The sequence below is a fragment of the Triticum aestivum genome, chromosome 2D (assembly GCF_018294505.1).
Source record: "Triticum aestivum cultivar Chinese Spring chromosome 2D, IWGSC CS RefSeq v2.1, whole genome shotgun sequence".
NCBI lineage: Eukaryota > Viridiplantae > Streptophyta > Magnoliopsida > Poales > Poaceae > Triticum > Triticum aestivum.
In genome coordinates, this window is record NC_057799.1 from 582,400,732 (window position 1) to 582,416,594 (window position 15,863).

The window sequence follows — 15,863 nt, forward strand, 5'->3', positions numbered from 1 at the left end:
AGCCATCAAGCTCTGAAGACATCTGACTACTGACATGCTCATCCCAATCTTCCAATGAATCTTTATCATCTGCACTGCTCGAAACAACGGCACCACTCGGCTGATTCATAGGCTTGTAGTACTCACCAAACAGTTCCTGCACCGCACCGCGTATTTCGGATAAGTAGCTCGCTGAGCCTGCACCATAAGCCTGTCGCAGACGGAATTCGATGAAGCTCATCTTGAATCTAGGGTCTAGAACAACAGGTATTGACAACCACACGTATGAGTTCTGCCAGTACTCGTCGAATGCGTGCTGCATCACCATGACCAATGTAGCAATTTCGACATTCTCATTTGATGCTTCTTCCTGCAGAACAGTCCTCACTTTCCATACCTCGCTAAAGTATATGTTTGCCGTCGGAGAGCTCGGGCCAGAAATTACTTCGATGGCATGATAAAACGTTCTCAAAATCTTGCAAATGGACTCAGTAACTCCCATATCTTCTGGAGACAGCACTTCTTCAGCAGGAAATAACTTCTTGAATTGCAGCAGAAGTTCAAGCCTAAAATAAAACTTGTGCCACCACTTGGCATCTTCCCGTGGACACTTCAAGCTCATCTGTGAAATGGCCTCCAGAAGCTGTTGCTGGGCCAATGGTGAAGATGCATGTGCCACAAAAAAGTCCATTACTGCATCACCAATAAGGAGAAGTATGTCTGATTGCCCTTCATCAACAACACTGTTTATCATGTCGTCCAAACAAGCAATGTTGCATAGCTTGCCTCTGATGGGAAGGCACCCCTTCTCCGTGAGCATCGCCTTGAGCCTCGCGGTATTCGCATCGTTCTTGATTTCACCAACTGAAGTCAAGCTCAGCATCTTCTGATCAAGATTCCAATCTCTGATTGCATCCCATATGACATTGTAAGATCCACTTTCAGACTGTGGAACATAGGCCTCCTTGCAGTGTATGGTCCTTTCCAAATTAGTAGGTGAGCACCAATACATGCCGAACTTTATTATCATTCTGCGGATTTTCCAGTCTTCGCCGATGAAATGTGCTGTCAGACAGAGGTACTTTACCGTCGGCTCAGGTCCATCATCAGTCCAGATGCTTGCTGACAGAGAGACGCGCCGGAAGGTAAGCGCAATTTTACGCTTGACATTCATCTTTTCCTTCTGAAATAGATCAAACAAATGTTCCTCCATATCACTATGGGAGATTGTGTTAGCCACAGGGTTGATGCTCTTGAAAATCCTTTTCATTTCTTGATGCTCCACAATCGACAGCGGATAACCATGGAGTATGATCATTCTGGCCACATCTTGATAAGGTGACTCCTGACCAAACTTGCTGGCACTCATATCGTCCCCAGTATTCATAGATGAGGTCTTCTGTTTCTTCTTCAGGTTTGGGACATCTGATGGTGATATGGATTGATGATCTGCCACCCCTTGAACAGGCCGACGGGTTGCGCCACTGGAGCTGCTACCATCAGTGAAGCAGGAGTCCTCCTGTGGCCTCTCCGCCGCTTCCGGTTTGGCCGGGCAGGATTCCAGGTGCCGGCGCAGACAGCTATCTCCGTTCCAGCTGAAGAGAAAGTGGCAGCTCAGGCACTCTGCAAACTGGACCTTGTCGTCCAGAAAGATGGGCTCAAACTCATCCCAGACCTTGGACTGAATCTGGTGCTTGATTTTGAGTGGCCCGTCAGCTCCAATGAATTCTGCCTCCACTTTCATGCCGTCATCCTCCTCACCAGAATGCTCCGTATCTGCCTGCACAGTAAGAAAAATAATCCATATCAGTACAAGAAGAAGCCACATTTAGTCTCCAAGAGGAGGCTCTGCCAGTACGTCCCAGACCTTGGACCGTTTGTGGCGCTCGTTTTTGAATGATCCGTCAGCTCCATCAAGTTCTGCCTCCACTTTCTTGCTGTCATCCTGCTCGTGCTGCTCATAAGGATGATGCTCCATGGCTACACAGTAAAGAAAATAATATCCCATCTCAGTTCAGTACAAGAGAAGTAACCGCATTTCAGCCCAAGAAAACTGTTGTATCCGCACACCAACAAACTTTTCGATTTAAAACCCAACCAAAAATATAAAAAAACCTACTACTCCCTCTGTCCTAAATAAGTGTCCCAACTTTAGTACAACTTTGCACTAAAGTTAATGCGACATTGAGACACTTATTTTGGGACGGAGGGAGTACATTACTACTCCTACTACTGAAGGACCAAAATAAATTCATAGTACTCGTTACCTGCTCGCTACATTATACCACTCCTATATACTTCAAGTCCCCGTTTAAGTTCAAACCTAGATCATCGACCGAGAACGTACCAAAATGTGCAACCTAACATCACCACAATCCGACGCTGACCAGAACCCTTTCTCAAACACAAATGTAACTAGAATCTACTCCCTCCGTTTCTAAATATAAGTCTTTGTAGAGATTTCACTATGAATCACATACGGATGTATTTGGATGCATTTAGAGTATAGATGCACTCATTTTGCTCCGTATGTGGTCCATAGTGGAATCTCTTCAAAGACTTATATTTAGGAACGGAGGGAGTAGTAAGAATGGCACCGTTGTCTGTATAATAACACTACTGATGCACCGCAAGGTGTTGTTGATCAGAATCAGGGGGGAATGCGGCTGCACAAAAGAGCGCCAGCTAACGAGCGAGGGCGAGAAGAGCAAAGCCACAGGCCACAGGGTGCTGACCTGAACCGATCGCCGACTCTCGGCGTGCGCTCTCGCCGGACAACCGCCGCTCTCCTCCTCGGCGAGCTCAACTGGGGCGCTGGCAACCGACAGCCTCTCCCTCCCTCGTTCAGTTTCAGAAATGGGCGGGCTCCGGCTCCCTCTTCCCTTCCCACGATTCACAGAAGCAACGACTACCCTGAATGCGTGGGGTAGTGGGCTAGCCCGTAGAAAATGCCGCCGCGCCATAGAAACTGATTTATTTATTTATTTGACTTTTTTCCTCTTTAAATATGGGTTTTTTTTTGCTGCCTGTTATCATCAGTAACTGGAATTTTCGCTAGTAGTCCCTCCGATCCAAAATAAGTGTCGCAGTTTCAAACTAGTAGTTAGTTCAAAACCACGGCACTTTTTATAGATCGGAGGTAGTATTTTTTTTTCAAAAAAATGACTAGAGACAATATGTTCCCCTTCGTGCCATTTTCGGGCGAATTTGGAATGACAAAGGAACTTAACAAGGAATGCTTGCATGAAATTTGCTCCCAACTCATCGAAATTTATTTATTTGGCGAGGAAGAACATTCAAACCTTTGACTATGCACGCTGCAAAAAACAATCTCCAGGCCTCCAGTAGATATATTCAAGGTTTTTTATTTCGGAAATGCAATAATTTCAGGCCTCACTGAAATATGCGAAATTTCAGAAATTTCACATATTTCAGAAATTATTTCGGGTTTTGATATTTCAAATTTTACTTAATTTTAATGAATTCTACGTAATTTAAATTTATTTTGAAATCAGTTTGAATCTATCTTGAAATTTCAGGGTTAAAAATATTTCGGACCTCACTGAAATATGTGAAATTTCGTTGAAATTTTTAATCCTGGATATATTATAAGCGAAAATAGATATCAGATTTGCCAAAACACTATGTGCATATCATCATACATACAAATAACAGTTCGGTTCTTCCTAACGACTACTTCGATCACACCCCTACATTTTATGCATCCTTCCAGCTACAAAATTTTCTGCTGCTGCTGCTGCCCACCCTGACTTCCAGCTACAAAACATAATCCAGGAAACCCTTTATTATTCCACCCTTCCACCTTTATACCCCAAGGAACGTGTAATAGATGTACACAAACAAAAGAATAATTTCGCAAAAAAGCGCAGCATTAGCCGCTCCCCCCTTTCGTACCACTGCCCAGCCTGTACACTCCAAGGAAACGACGCATTTACAGCTCAGATCAAAGTTCTCATTCTCGTCACCAGGGACTGCATGCTCTCCAGCTTGTCGGTCAGCTGCCTGATGTCCTCCGCGCGGCTCTCGTCTCCAGTGCTGGTTAGGGACGCGCATCTGGCCTTGGATTCCGAGATGTCGCTCTGTAGCGAAGCGATTGTAGCTTCCAGGGCCTCTTTCGACGCCGCATTTGAGGTCGTATGAAACATTGGAGTCCTGGGGGTCCTCGGGGTGCTTACGCTGCCAAAACTGTTCTGCCTGCTGAGCCTGCTAGGCGAGAAAATGTTGTCCATGCCTCCACTTCCTGCAGCAGCACAGCTTTGTAAGACACTTGCAACCTCATTTCTCCTTAAGAAAAGCAGCAAGAAAAGAATAACAAAGACCAGGGCATGTAAAGTAATTCATTCCATTTTTCGCAAAAAAAAAGTAATTCATTCCATTTTTCGCAAAAAAAAAAAGTAATTCATTCCATACCTAGGTTCCTCAGCTGTTCTATGGTTCCCTGGCCAAGAGACTTGTCAAGTTTAAGCAGACGGAGAATTCCAGCAGTGATCCTCCCCATTGCATCAGCTTCAGATCTGCAAATCGTGGCAAGGTGCTCCAGCTCTTCTCTTTTTGCCACGGCCTCAATCTGCACGTTCAAATGGATATAAATAGTTGAGGTAGTAACAGCGGCAAATTCCCAACAGTTTTTGACAAATATTGGAAGAAGTGTTCCTACCGGTTCTTTAACTGAAAACTTTACATTATCCATCATCCACTTGGCATCCCCAGTATCATCTTCGCCAATGACCATGGTAGCTTCAACATCAACACCTTGGTCACCAATAGCACTTGAATTGTTCAATCCACTGCATGACTGACTATTATTTAATTTTCCATTTCCAACGAATTGATTTCTCAAGCGAGGTTTAATTGCCTGTAAACCTTCGATTCCAGCCTGCAGGTACCACCAAATATCTGCCAATTAGAATACAGAGAAGGCGAGCATCAAATTGAAATACAAAAGTGCAGCTGTCATGGATATACCGTGAAACGCTCCACTGGAAATGCCTTCTTGTTCAACACCTTCTCTGCACCTCCCAAGTTAGGTCGGTCACTGCTTTTGCCTGACAAGTGCAGATTCCTGAATGTTGTATGCCAACATTTGTCTTCCCTACTAATAGGATCACCACTACGAGGGGAAGACCAATCTCCTACTTCTTCTGTCCCTTCAAGTGCGAACAACCAGTTTCTTAACTCAACTGACACATCAAGATCATCTGGCACCCCCAGATCAAACTTCGAATTGCTGCCATTGTCTTCGGATCTTGCTTCTGTAGCATTAGGGGATAAGGGGATGAGAAACACTTTTCAAACAATGCAAGAAAAGAAACAAAACAAGAAACAAAGATTTTTATCCACCATCTGAAATAAGGACTTGAACATTTCACCGTGTATTGTTTCAGTACTAATAGTAACTAAAGTAGAACTTTTACAATCTAGAAAGTTGCAGATGCTTGCCTTCCTTGTCGGTGACGTGAGATGGTGTGAACAGTTTCCCGAGTGGACCAGAAGATAAATCCTTCAGGCCTCTCAAGAGGCCTTCCCCTGGACCACCATCAGGCCCGAGAATACCGAAACGATGCAGTAAAGACTCGGTATAACTCAGTCCACCTCCGAGACGGACACCAGATACCTTCGATGATACATTCAAGCTATGGCACTCCATATCCCTCATGTCATAAGGCATTACATGAGTGATGTTTATGTCAATGAATTGAGCACCTTTAGCATGGTGTTTGCTACGATGGTCAACCCAAAACACCGGTCTCATCTTGGGATGCCCATTTTCACATACCACAACGTTATGTTCACCCGTCATGGCAGTGCCATTCTCATGGATTGTAGCACTTTCTCCTTCCAAACAGTTTACTGAGACAGTTCTCCACATCACGTTAGTTGTGACTGCAAAGGCACCACCTAGAGTGCGATGAGAAACTTTCAGGTAGAGATCCTCTCCACCAAACTGAACCAAGGGCATATGTACGTCTCCCGCTGAAAAATGTTCCAAGAAATTGAGCTGGAGACTATTCATAGTTAAGCTCACAGCCGTATCACTGGGAAGTTTTTTCTGAAGATTGTCAACTGAAGGCTCACTATCTTTGCCAGACTTGTTACCTTTACTAACCTTTGAAATTCGTTCTCCAACCTGTCCAAAGTAGCTATAGAGGCCTAAGACAAAAAACAACTGCTCAACTGAAGTGTTGGAGATGAACTGTTGGAAAGCAACACCAATTCTCACAACCCCCTCTGGGGGTGGCAAATCACACAGAGGGCTACCATCTGCGGTAACCATAGCTGCCTCAAATCGAATGTCATCTAATTCAATACATTTCAACACATTTGGAGAGGGATCCCTCACTACTCTCTGTCCATTTGAAGTACTAGAGGTTTCAAGCGAGAGGCTTAGATGAGAAGCTCTACTAACCCACTTCCTCTGGCTGGCATCAACAGGTTGATATTCCCAAAGAAGGAAGCAAGCTGGATCTTTGTCAAGGTTTAGCAGCGAACAGTTTGCTGATGGTGACTCGCAGAAGTGTAGGTCCTCTATATGAAGTCTTGCTCCTGAAAATGATGACTGGGAGCAAGCGGTCTTGGTTCCACTGCACCTTGCAATTTCTTCAGCATCTAACGGAACAGATAGATCGAACTCTTTGAGAGAAAACGACAGGCTGTTAATTGAGGAATCAGCAACTGTGGCACTATGATTAGGCACAACTCCATCAGCTAAGAATGAGGCAATTCTTAAGCAGGATTGTTCCTGAAGGGTCACCTAAAATGCAAAATTACAGGCAATATTTAATCAAACAGAAAAGTTGAACATTATGTTTCACTGTTAATGTTAAGAAGACACACCATAAGAGGCTGGCATGTGATGACTGTTTTCGAAGCAAACTTTGGAGGTGATGGAGAAGGAGTGGTCTGAAGACAATAAAGGGAAAACAAAGGAATTCCAGCAGCGAATTCCAAGAACTGATTCCCAAATGGATAGATCGGAGGACAGAAACTTTGACCTGATAATAAAGTAACATGTAATAGATTAGGCCCAGAGATGGTTGATAACTTGATATGATACAAGCAGTAGTACAAAAGCGAAGGCATAATCAGTATTCACCAAAATCAGGGATAGGCACGGGTTCTTGTGGAACAGCTTGCATAGATGGTTGTATCAATGTGCATGGAGGACGAGAAAATGTGTCCCTGTAGAAATAATATTCATACATGAGACCCAGCAAAGGTGAGTATTATATCCATAGCTTGAATAAAATCTCCATCACTCTTATATCAGAAGTTAACATTACCAAAGTAACATAAGCAGTGCATAGATAAAAATTGTACTGGATTCCCATCTAATTTAACAGAGTAAGTAAATGACTATAAACTTCATGACTTGCATTAGTTTAGTCACTATAAACAGGGTACCTATCTTACCTCAGAAACAGCCCAGCAACCTTTATGCAAGACAAGTTTTTTGAACTCTCCCCGTCTGAAATGCTAGCCTTTAAAAATAATGAGAAAAACAGTTGACATCATGTCACTAGATGACTACGATACAAAAATAATCTCTGACAAGTGACAAATATAAATAATGATGTAATTAGCAAAGCATACAGTACTCGATAGATTGACAAGCTAAAAAAGTACCCGTGAGAAGAACAGCGATTGCATTAGAAGTTCAAGCTGAAACTCTGTCGACGCAAATAAAATTTTAACGAGCAAGTCAGTATAGATGTCTATAAATAGCATATTGGAAGTTGATTGGTTGCTAGTCCTTACCAGCATCTTTAATGCAAAGGAATATGTGATCTACAATAAAGGATACCAAGGAAGATCCTGCTGCTTCTGCATGCTGTTCAAAATAGGAGAAGGAAAAGAGTAAGAATGCAAAGAATATCAATATGTGATATGTCTGATAATCCGACTACAAAGAATGCAGTCATAATAAATACATGAGAAACAAACCTGTTGAGACTTTGGATCCAAATCTCCTCTATTTAAGCACGCAGATACCCCAGTCATGAATCGAAGAAATGCACGTAAACCTGACAAAATGCGTTTTCAGGTGTGACTGATACAAACAAGAACTGAACGAAAAGCTAAAGCTTTATTGTCAATAACCATTTACCAGGTTCACTTAAAGCAGGACAGAGAGCTTCAGTAACATGCAGCTGAACCTCCAGGCCAAGTGGGTTGTTCTGCTCCGTTCGTTGCAGAGTTATCTGATGTTCGACAAAATTTATAAGCCAAGCCAAAGACAGGCAGAACTTCCAACATCAACTAACAAATTCTCAAAGTTGACAAATCATATTCCAGACACTCACATTAGCCTCCCCTGATATTCCTTCCAAAAACCTTTCGCCGCCAAAGAACATTCGCTTTGCACCATCATCATCTCGTTTGTTATCTTGACTGCTTGAAGAGTTAAATCGTGCATCAGCAAACATGTCAGGATGGGGTAAAAGATCAACTGACAGTGACCGCCATTCCAATTTCTGTGAATTTGGACAGAAAATATGGGAGATCAGAAATTGCGTTTACTATGTCCTCATTCATTATGTCCCAGTACATTAGGTAAACTAGGAGAGTATCAAACCTTGAAAACATAAATGAATCCTGTGCTGTTGGAGAAATCCCTTGCTTCTTTCAAATTTACAGCCTATATAAATGATATTTCAATCAGGTGGCCGAAAACGACGATTTTACATGTTCAAGTGCAACTTTAATCTAGCAAGAATACCTGCCATTTTTCGTTTGTTGTGTACAGTACGAGATCACGGAATGTGATAGCAGCTAGCGGAGGTGACCTGAAAAGAAATTAGAAATTAGAAATTAAAATCGCTGTCCGTGCACGTTGTATCCAGTTTACTCAGGAACAAATAATAGGAAAAAAACAGAATATGCAATAAGTCACCAGAAAAGGCCTAAATGTCATTTCAAGACAGAAGAAAAAGGTTAACCACCATTTGTTATCAGCAAAAGAAGAACTGAATATGCAACAAGTAATCAGAACATACCATGTTGCATCTCCTTGCCGGCGAGCACCTCCATGTGTTTCCAATAGCAGGTTCACGATACCTACTTGCACAGTCATGCCATCTGCAATCTAAGCCCGGTATAGCATATTAAACCCACTTGTATTTCAGATTTTGTAAGGGCAAATTGCTTGATAAATTTGCATGTGGTCCAGAGTACAGAAACAGTTGTATGCAATTATAAAGTTACCATTATTACTAAACCAAAAGGGGCAGACATGCACGCAAAGGAAAAACCAAACCATAAAGCAGAAACACAAAGCCTAGAAAGATTAAATTTAGTTACAATGGATAACATGAACTACCTCAATGATTTTCACAGTACAATCATCATTTAACAGAAGCAGCTCTGAGTGGCCTCACAGATAAAGTTTTTGAATACATATGTACTGACTACTGAACATCAAGTGCAATGAAGCCAACCTTATCAGCATATCCATATCCGGTGCTTTTAGTTGGTGCTGTTGATGACGCATTGCTAATAAATGAGTTGAGAAAAGAACATCAGTTATTGAATGGTCATATGATGGCACAACATCACAAGCCGGAAGAATTATAACCTGGTAGGGCCGGAAAGATTTTCTGAATCGTCCTTCTCTACAAGCACGAGATCAAGTTTATCAATGTTGACCACAATTGGCTCCACTTGCACATTTGATACCGATGGCAGCTGTAGTGATAACAAAAGAATCTAACTGTGAGACCTGAAAATACACCGCCAATTGTGATACAGAACTACCTATGACCATAAGGTTGATGTTGACTGCAAGTAACAGACTTCACTGGAATGTCACAAGAAGTGTGAGACCACCCATCTATAAGTTACAGAATTATGGCTACAGGGAAGAAATTAACAAGGGCCACAGTTTCCTGCCAATGCCAAACAGAGTACTGACAGAATTAACATCCGCGACTAGATTTTAGAACAATGGCAGTCGAATCCGCAGATTCACCATGATTTCCAGCACCGACAGACACAAGAGCACCAACTTGACAACATCCTAAACAACAAATTCACCCCAATCCGCTCACCGACACCAAAGCACAAGCAGGCGAGGAGGAGCCCTTACCGTGATCTGGAGCTTCCCGACCCGCGCGCGTTCGACGGTGAGCGCCGGAGGCAGGCCCAGGCTGGCGTGCAGCGCGTCGCCATTGATATCTGCGGCGGCCCAAATCCAAACCGACAGAAAAAATGTTAGCACCGACGGTAAAAACAGAATTGGCATCCGCGAGGAGGGTTTGGGTGGGGGATCCGACCGAGGTTGGAGAGCTCGGCGGTGCGGCCGTTGAGCTTGAACTGGTCGCGGGTGAAGGACTTGAGCCAGTACTTGAGCGTGTACTCCAGCGCCCGCGCTATGATCGACTCCATGGACGGCCCCCGCCCTCCGGAGCGCTCCCGGGCCGGCGCCGGTCAGAGCGGGCGGTTCGCCGGTGTCGGTGGCGGTGGCGGGCGTGCCGCCGGATCGGAGGCGAGATTCCGGCGGGATGGAGAGAGAGGGAAGAGGGGGGGACAGGGGTAGGGGCCGGGGGAGGTGGAAGGAGGGAGGGGTGAAAGGAAGTGGTGGGCCCTTTTAGGGTCTGCTCTGTGAGAGTGAGAGTTCCTTTTGGCTTAAGCTTTTGGTTATCATTAATTTTTCTCTGCTTCTGTGTGAGCTTGCCACTGGAGCACTGTGTTTGTCTTGATGCTATTTTTGTGCTTCAATTAAAATTTTATTTTTATTTCGGTTTGCTTTTGGGTTTTTGTGTGTGTGTGTGTGTGTGCAAGCGTGTGATTGACAGTCTGACACGTTGGAAAGGGTGATTCCTTGCTTGGGTTCTATTTTGGGTGTGGTTTAAGGTTGGCATAATGGCATTAATTTGAAGCTGCTTTTGGGATCAATGCTTAATGTATGCGTCTTATGGCAGTGACTTTGTTTAAGGCGTGCTGGTCAAGTGGTCAAAGTATCTACCGCGTCCTTTAATAATTTAAGATTTGAGAGGGGGAAATGGTTAAAGCCAAATGAATTTAGCAAGTTGTAGTACCCTTTTTAGTGGTACTTATTAATTTACTAACTTAAGAGGGGGTACTGTACTAAGTACATTAGCAATGTTGCATTAGTGCATTAGTATTTATTTACTCCCAGCGCTCAAGCGGGTGTATCTATACCGATCCATCTAGATACATCCGTTTGAGCGATAAATAATATAGATTGAAAGGAGCATAAATTTTTGAGTTATATTTTTAAATACATTTGTAATAAGTTAAAGTCGGCGCATGTTTTTTGGGTTGATAATTGTCCATGTTTCAAAACGGATAGTGGGTATGGGACATTACTTGTTACTTCCTCTGTAAAGAAATATAAAAGTGTGTAGATCTAAACGCTCTTACATTTCTTTACGGAATGAGTACTTTCGTCTTAATTAACCAGCTGTCATTTCCTCGGCTGTACTAGAAGAAAAGTACTAGAGACCAAGCCGACATGCCACAGAGGGACACCTCAGTTTCAACATTTCATCATCTAGCCGTACCTTTTTATCCCCTCTTCACATCCAAACCGCTCTTCGCCCCCACGGTACGCATATTTAATTCCAACTCCTAACTCGCGCTGCCCCACAAAAGCAATCAGCAGCTAAGCCCATGTTACTGTGCCGCTACAATCCAAGATCCAAACAAAAGTTACCGATGAAACCTTCAAAATAAAGCGAGGTAATTCTCCAAGCAACTGCACGGAAAAAGGAGCCGAACTCTGCCGTACTGCCAAAGCGTCAATGGCTCCTGGCCCTTGCTTGATGAAGCTTCTTCGTCTTGCCTCTGGATTGCTAAGGACAAATTAACCGGCTAAGTTAACTGTGGGAGGGTTTAATAGTAGTAGTTGATGATCACTTCCATTTGGATTGACTGCTGTCACTCAGTGCAACATGGTCGAGCAGATGGATGGATCTGGGGTGAGGAGTCGTGGGCTTTTGTTCTTAGTGGGAACCCATTTGGTTCTTGGATGGCAGTGGGGTCGACGAGTGCTGTAGCATTTTTTTTTCCTTTTTTTAAAAAGAGTGCTGTAGCACGTGCGAGTTTTGTACTACCAAACCAAAGTTTATTGTTATTCACAATCAGCCACCCACACACACGACTCTTGAAGAAGAGAATTAGGGCATCTCTGGTGGTGACCCGCAAATTTTCTTCTCGCACCCGTCGACGGATAGGGGACCAGTCCAGAGACACGGATGCAGGAGATGGCCATCCGGCGATGCCCACATACATTTCAAACCGCATTTCAACAGATCGACTGAAATTCGTGCAAACACGATGGATTTTCATATAAATCGGAACACATTCATTATAATCGGACATTTGTCATATAAATTGGATGAAATTCATTACATTTTGGATAATTTTTAACTAATTCTTATTCTAAACCTAATCTAAATGATCGTCGGCGTCGGTTCCCCATGTCTGGCCATGAGCCCCGAGAACGGAAGCTTCGGCTCTTGCCTTCGCCTTATCTGGTTCCACCTCGACACTCCCTAGCTCTGCCTCCACAGCCTCCGCCACTGCAGCCTGAGCGGCTAATCGGCCGACGATTTTCAGCCAGCCAAGCTTGGCTTCACCAGGAGGGGAAAAGCGGTGGCCTTCTTGGGGACCCGAGCGGCGCGACCTACCATGCACTACTCTTCCTCGCTGCCGACGGCGCCCGCGGACGTGCCGACTTCGTGGTCGTGGCGGCGGGGAGCAACCTTGGTGGAGTCGGCGATGTCCTCCTCGTCGTTGCTCTTGCTGGACACCTCGTTCGCAGCCTCGTCCATCTCCTTGTAGGCGGCCTCCAGTTCCGCCTGATATTAGCGGTACCGCCAGCGGGCGTGCCGGATGTCGTAGGAGAAACGGTAGGACTCGAGCAGCGCCGCCTGCTCCACCATGTCCACGTCCGCGCGCAACAGCCAAGCCGGCGGCGAGTTGCTCCTCCGCCTGCCGATACTCGTCGAGGCGATGGAGGTTGTAAGCATGGTTGGCCTGCGCCTCCCGAAACTTGGCCTCCCGCACCATGTCCATATAGTGGGCACGAGCCTCGTCGATGGTGATGTCGGCATGCATCGGCGAGGAGGGTGGCGTCGTCTCGTCCTCGACCGCGTCCTCCATTGGGACGTCGTCGGCCTCCGTCAGCCTGCCAGCCAGCAGTAATGGCGGCCATCTCCTTCTTTTGGTCGGACGAGAGGTCATCCCAGAGGACTTTGGAGCACGAGGAGACCATGGTGGGTGTGGTGCGGAGAGGAGAAAGGGACCGGAGGAGGATGACTGCGGCTATGGTCGGGACTCGAGTTTATATAGCAGGCGGATGGCGATGGTGGGTGGCAGACGGACAGATAAGTGGCGCCCGAGTAGGTTCCTCGGCAACCGTGTATAATTAATGTAGGGTAACAGACGACCGTGGTGTCGTTTGAACGCGGAGCAGTCACGTGCATCGAAAAGAGGTGTGGGCGGTGCGCCGCTTCAATGCTGGCAGCAGTGAGAGGTCACATCCGCTCTGGTCCGACATGAATGCGGCACTGACGCTCAGGAGCGATGCTGACCATTTCAGGCGGGAAGCACGCGCGGTCGAGGGAGGAGGTTTGGGTGGGCTAGGGCAGTCAAAAGCGGACGTGGCAGCGGTCCGGACGACCGCAACCCCCCCCCCCCCCACACACACACACTTTGTCTCCGGTTTGCGGGGAAAAGTGCGACCGGGCTGCCAAGGGTCCGCTTATGGGTGTCCGTTGCTGGGTAGCTTGCGGCGGGAGCCTCTCACGGTGTCTCCGAGCCATCAAATCTGTTGGGGAACGTAGTATTTCAAAAAAAAATCCTATGATCACGCAAGATCTATCTAGGAGAAGTATAGCAACGAGCGGGGAGAGTGTGTCCACGTACCCTCATAGACCGAAAGCGGAAGCATTTAGTAACGCGGTTGATGTACTCGAACATCTTCGCGATCCAACCGATCAAGTACCGAACGCACGGCACCTCCGCGATCTGCACACGTTCAGCTCAGTGACGTCCCTCGAACTCTAGACCCAGCTGAGGCCGAGGGAGAGTTTCGCTAGCACAACGGCGTGGTGACGGTGATGATGAAGTTACCGATGCAGGGCTTCGCCTAAGCACTATGACAATATGACCGAGGTGGAAAACTGTGGAGGGGGGCACCGCACACGGCTAAGAGATCAACTTGTGTGTCTATGGGGTGCCCCCCTCCCCCGTATATAAAGGAGGGGAGGAGGGGACCGGCCGGCCTCAAGGGGCGCGCCCAAAGGGGGGAAATCCTACTCCTACTAGGAGTAGGTTCCTCCCTTTCCTAGTCCAACAAGGAGGGGAAGGAAGGAGGAAGGGGAGAGAAGGAAGGAGGGGGCGCTGCCCTCACCCCTTGTCCAATTCGTACTAGGGGGCGCGCGCCACCTCCTGGCCGGCCCTCTCTCCTCTAAGGCCCATAGTGGCCCACTAACTTCCGCGGGGGGGGGGGGGGGGGGGTTACGGTAACCATCTGGCACTCTAGTTTTATCCGAAACTCTCTGGAACACTTCCGATGTCCGAACAACATGGTCCAACATATCAATCTTTATGTCTCGACCATTTCGAGACTCCTCGTCATGTCCGTGATCTCATCCAGGACTCAGAACAACCTTCGGTACATCAAATCACATAAACTCATAATACCAATCGTCATCGAACGTTAAGCGTGCGGACCCTACGGGTTCGAGAACTATGTAGACATGACCGAGACACATCTCCGGTCAATAACCAATAGCGGAACCTGGATGCTCATATTGATTCCTACGTATTCTATGAAGATCTTTATCGGTCAAACCGCACAACAACATACGTTGTTCCCTTTGTCATCGGTATGTTACTTGCCCGAGATTCGATCGTCGGTATCATCATACCTAGTTCCATCTCGTTACCGGCAAGTTTCTTTACTCATTCCGTAATGCATTGATAACCCACAAGTATAGGGGATCGCAACAGTTTTCGAGGGTAAAGTATTTAACCCAAATTTATAGATTCGACACAAGGGGAGCCAAAGAATATTTGAAGGTATTAGCAGCTGAGTTGTCAATTCAAACACACCTGGAGATTAATTATCTGCAGCAAGTAATCAGTAGCACAGTAGTTTGATAGTTTTGATAGTAGTGACAACAGCAATAGTAACAGTAACAGTGATAGCAGTAATTTTGTAGCAAGTGTAACAGTGATGATAGCAATAGTACCGCAGCAAGAACAATATAGGATAAATTCGTAGGCATTGGGTCGGTGACTTGTTGGATGATATTCATCATGTGACAGTTATAACCTAGGGTGATACGGCACTAGCTCCAGTTCATCGATATAATGTAGGCATGTATTCCGTAAATAGTCATATGTCTTTTATTAAAAGAACTTGCATGACATCTTTTGTCCTACCCTCCCGTGGCAGCGGGGTCCATATTGGAAACTAAGGGATATTAAGGCCTCCTTTTAATAGAGAACCGGAAGAAAGCATTAACACATAGTGAATACATGAGCTCCTCAAACTACGGTCATCACCGGGAGTGGGCCCGGTTGTTGTCACTCCGGGGTTGCCGGATCATAACACGTAGTAGGTGACTATAACTTGCAAGATCGGACCTAAAACATGGATATAATGATGAATTCATAAACGGTTCAGATCTGAGTTCATGGCACCCGGGCCCAAAGTGACAAGCATTAAGCATAGCAAAGTCATAGCAACATCAATCTAAGAACATAGTGGATACTAGGGATCAAGCCCTAACAAAACTAACTCGATTACATGATGAATCTCATCCAACTCCTCACCAAACAGCGAGCCTACAAAGGAATTACTCACTCCCGGTGGGGAGCATCATGGAATTGGC

General features: G+C 45.6%; 2 protein-coding genes across 2 annotated transcripts; both read right to left on the reverse strand.

Annotated features, from left to right (window-relative positions):
• Nucleotides 1-1,621: 1,621 nt before the first annotated feature.
• On the reverse strand, nucleotides 1,622-2,942 carry LOC123055975 (uncharacterized). Its single transcript, XM_044479763.1, has 3 exons — nucleotides 2,715-2,942; nucleotides 1,847-1,959; nucleotides 1,622-1,759 (listed from the first exon to the last, which is right to left on the reverse strand). Exons 1-3 carry the CDS (start codon nucleotides 2,940-2,942, stop codon nucleotides 1,720-1,722), a joined length of 381 nt encoding a protein of 126 aa, XP_044335698.1. The 3' UTR covers nucleotides 1,622-1,719.
• A 662-nt stretch (nucleotides 2,943-3,604) lies between these two features.
• Nucleotides 3,605-10,550, reverse strand: LOC123054689 (uncharacterized). Its single transcript, XM_044478515.1, has 20 exons — nucleotides 10,269-10,550; nucleotides 10,082-10,170; nucleotides 9,572-9,681; nucleotides 9,435-9,489; nucleotides 8,994-9,082; nucleotides 8,717-8,783; nucleotides 8,573-8,635; nucleotides 8,301-8,471; nucleotides 8,105-8,198; nucleotides 7,942-8,021; nucleotides 7,756-7,828; nucleotides 7,624-7,667; nucleotides 7,411-7,478; nucleotides 7,094-7,179; nucleotides 6,835-6,992; nucleotides 5,440-6,751; nucleotides 4,966-5,252; nucleotides 4,658-4,876; nucleotides 4,411-4,567; nucleotides 3,605-4,240 (listed from the first exon to the last, which is right to left on the reverse strand). Exons 1-20 carry the CDS (start codon nucleotides 10,378-10,380, stop codon nucleotides 3,939-3,941), a joined length of 3,636 nt encoding a protein of 1,211 aa, XP_044334450.1. The 5' UTR covers nucleotides 10,381-10,550; the 3' UTR covers nucleotides 3,605-3,938.
• Nucleotides 10,551-15,863: the final 5,313 nt, after the last annotated feature.

What these genes read in the sequence shown, in the direction of transcription:
- LOC123055975 (XM_044479763.1), bottom strand. Translation starts at nt 2,942, where the DNA reads ATGGCGCGGCGGCATTTTCTACGGGCTAGCCCACTACCCCACGCATTC. An exon ending in AGAGTCGGCGATCGGTTCAG is followed by an intron (nt 1,960 to 2,714) that starts GTCAGCACCCTG and finishes TTTACTGTGTAG; the next exon opens with CCATGGAGCATCATCCTTAT. An exon ending in AGCGCCACAAACGGTCCAAG is followed by an intron (nt 1,760 to 1,846) that starts GTCTGGGACGTA and finishes CTTACTGTGCAG; the next exon opens with GCAGATACGGAGCATTCTGG.
- LOC123054689 (XM_044478515.1), bottom strand. Translation starts at nt 10,380, where the DNA reads ATGGAGTCGATCATAGCGCGGGCGCTGGAGTACACGCTCAAGTACTGG. An exon ending in TCCTGCTTTAAGTGAACCTG is followed by an intron (nt 8,022 to 8,104) that starts GTAAATGGTTAT and finishes GCATTTTGTCAG; the next exon opens with GTTTACGTGCATTTCTTCGA. An exon ending in AGAACAGCTGAGGAACCTAG is followed by an intron (nt 4,241 to 4,410) that starts GTATGGAATGAA and finishes GTGCTGCTGCAG; the next exon opens with GAAGTGGAGGCATGGACAAC.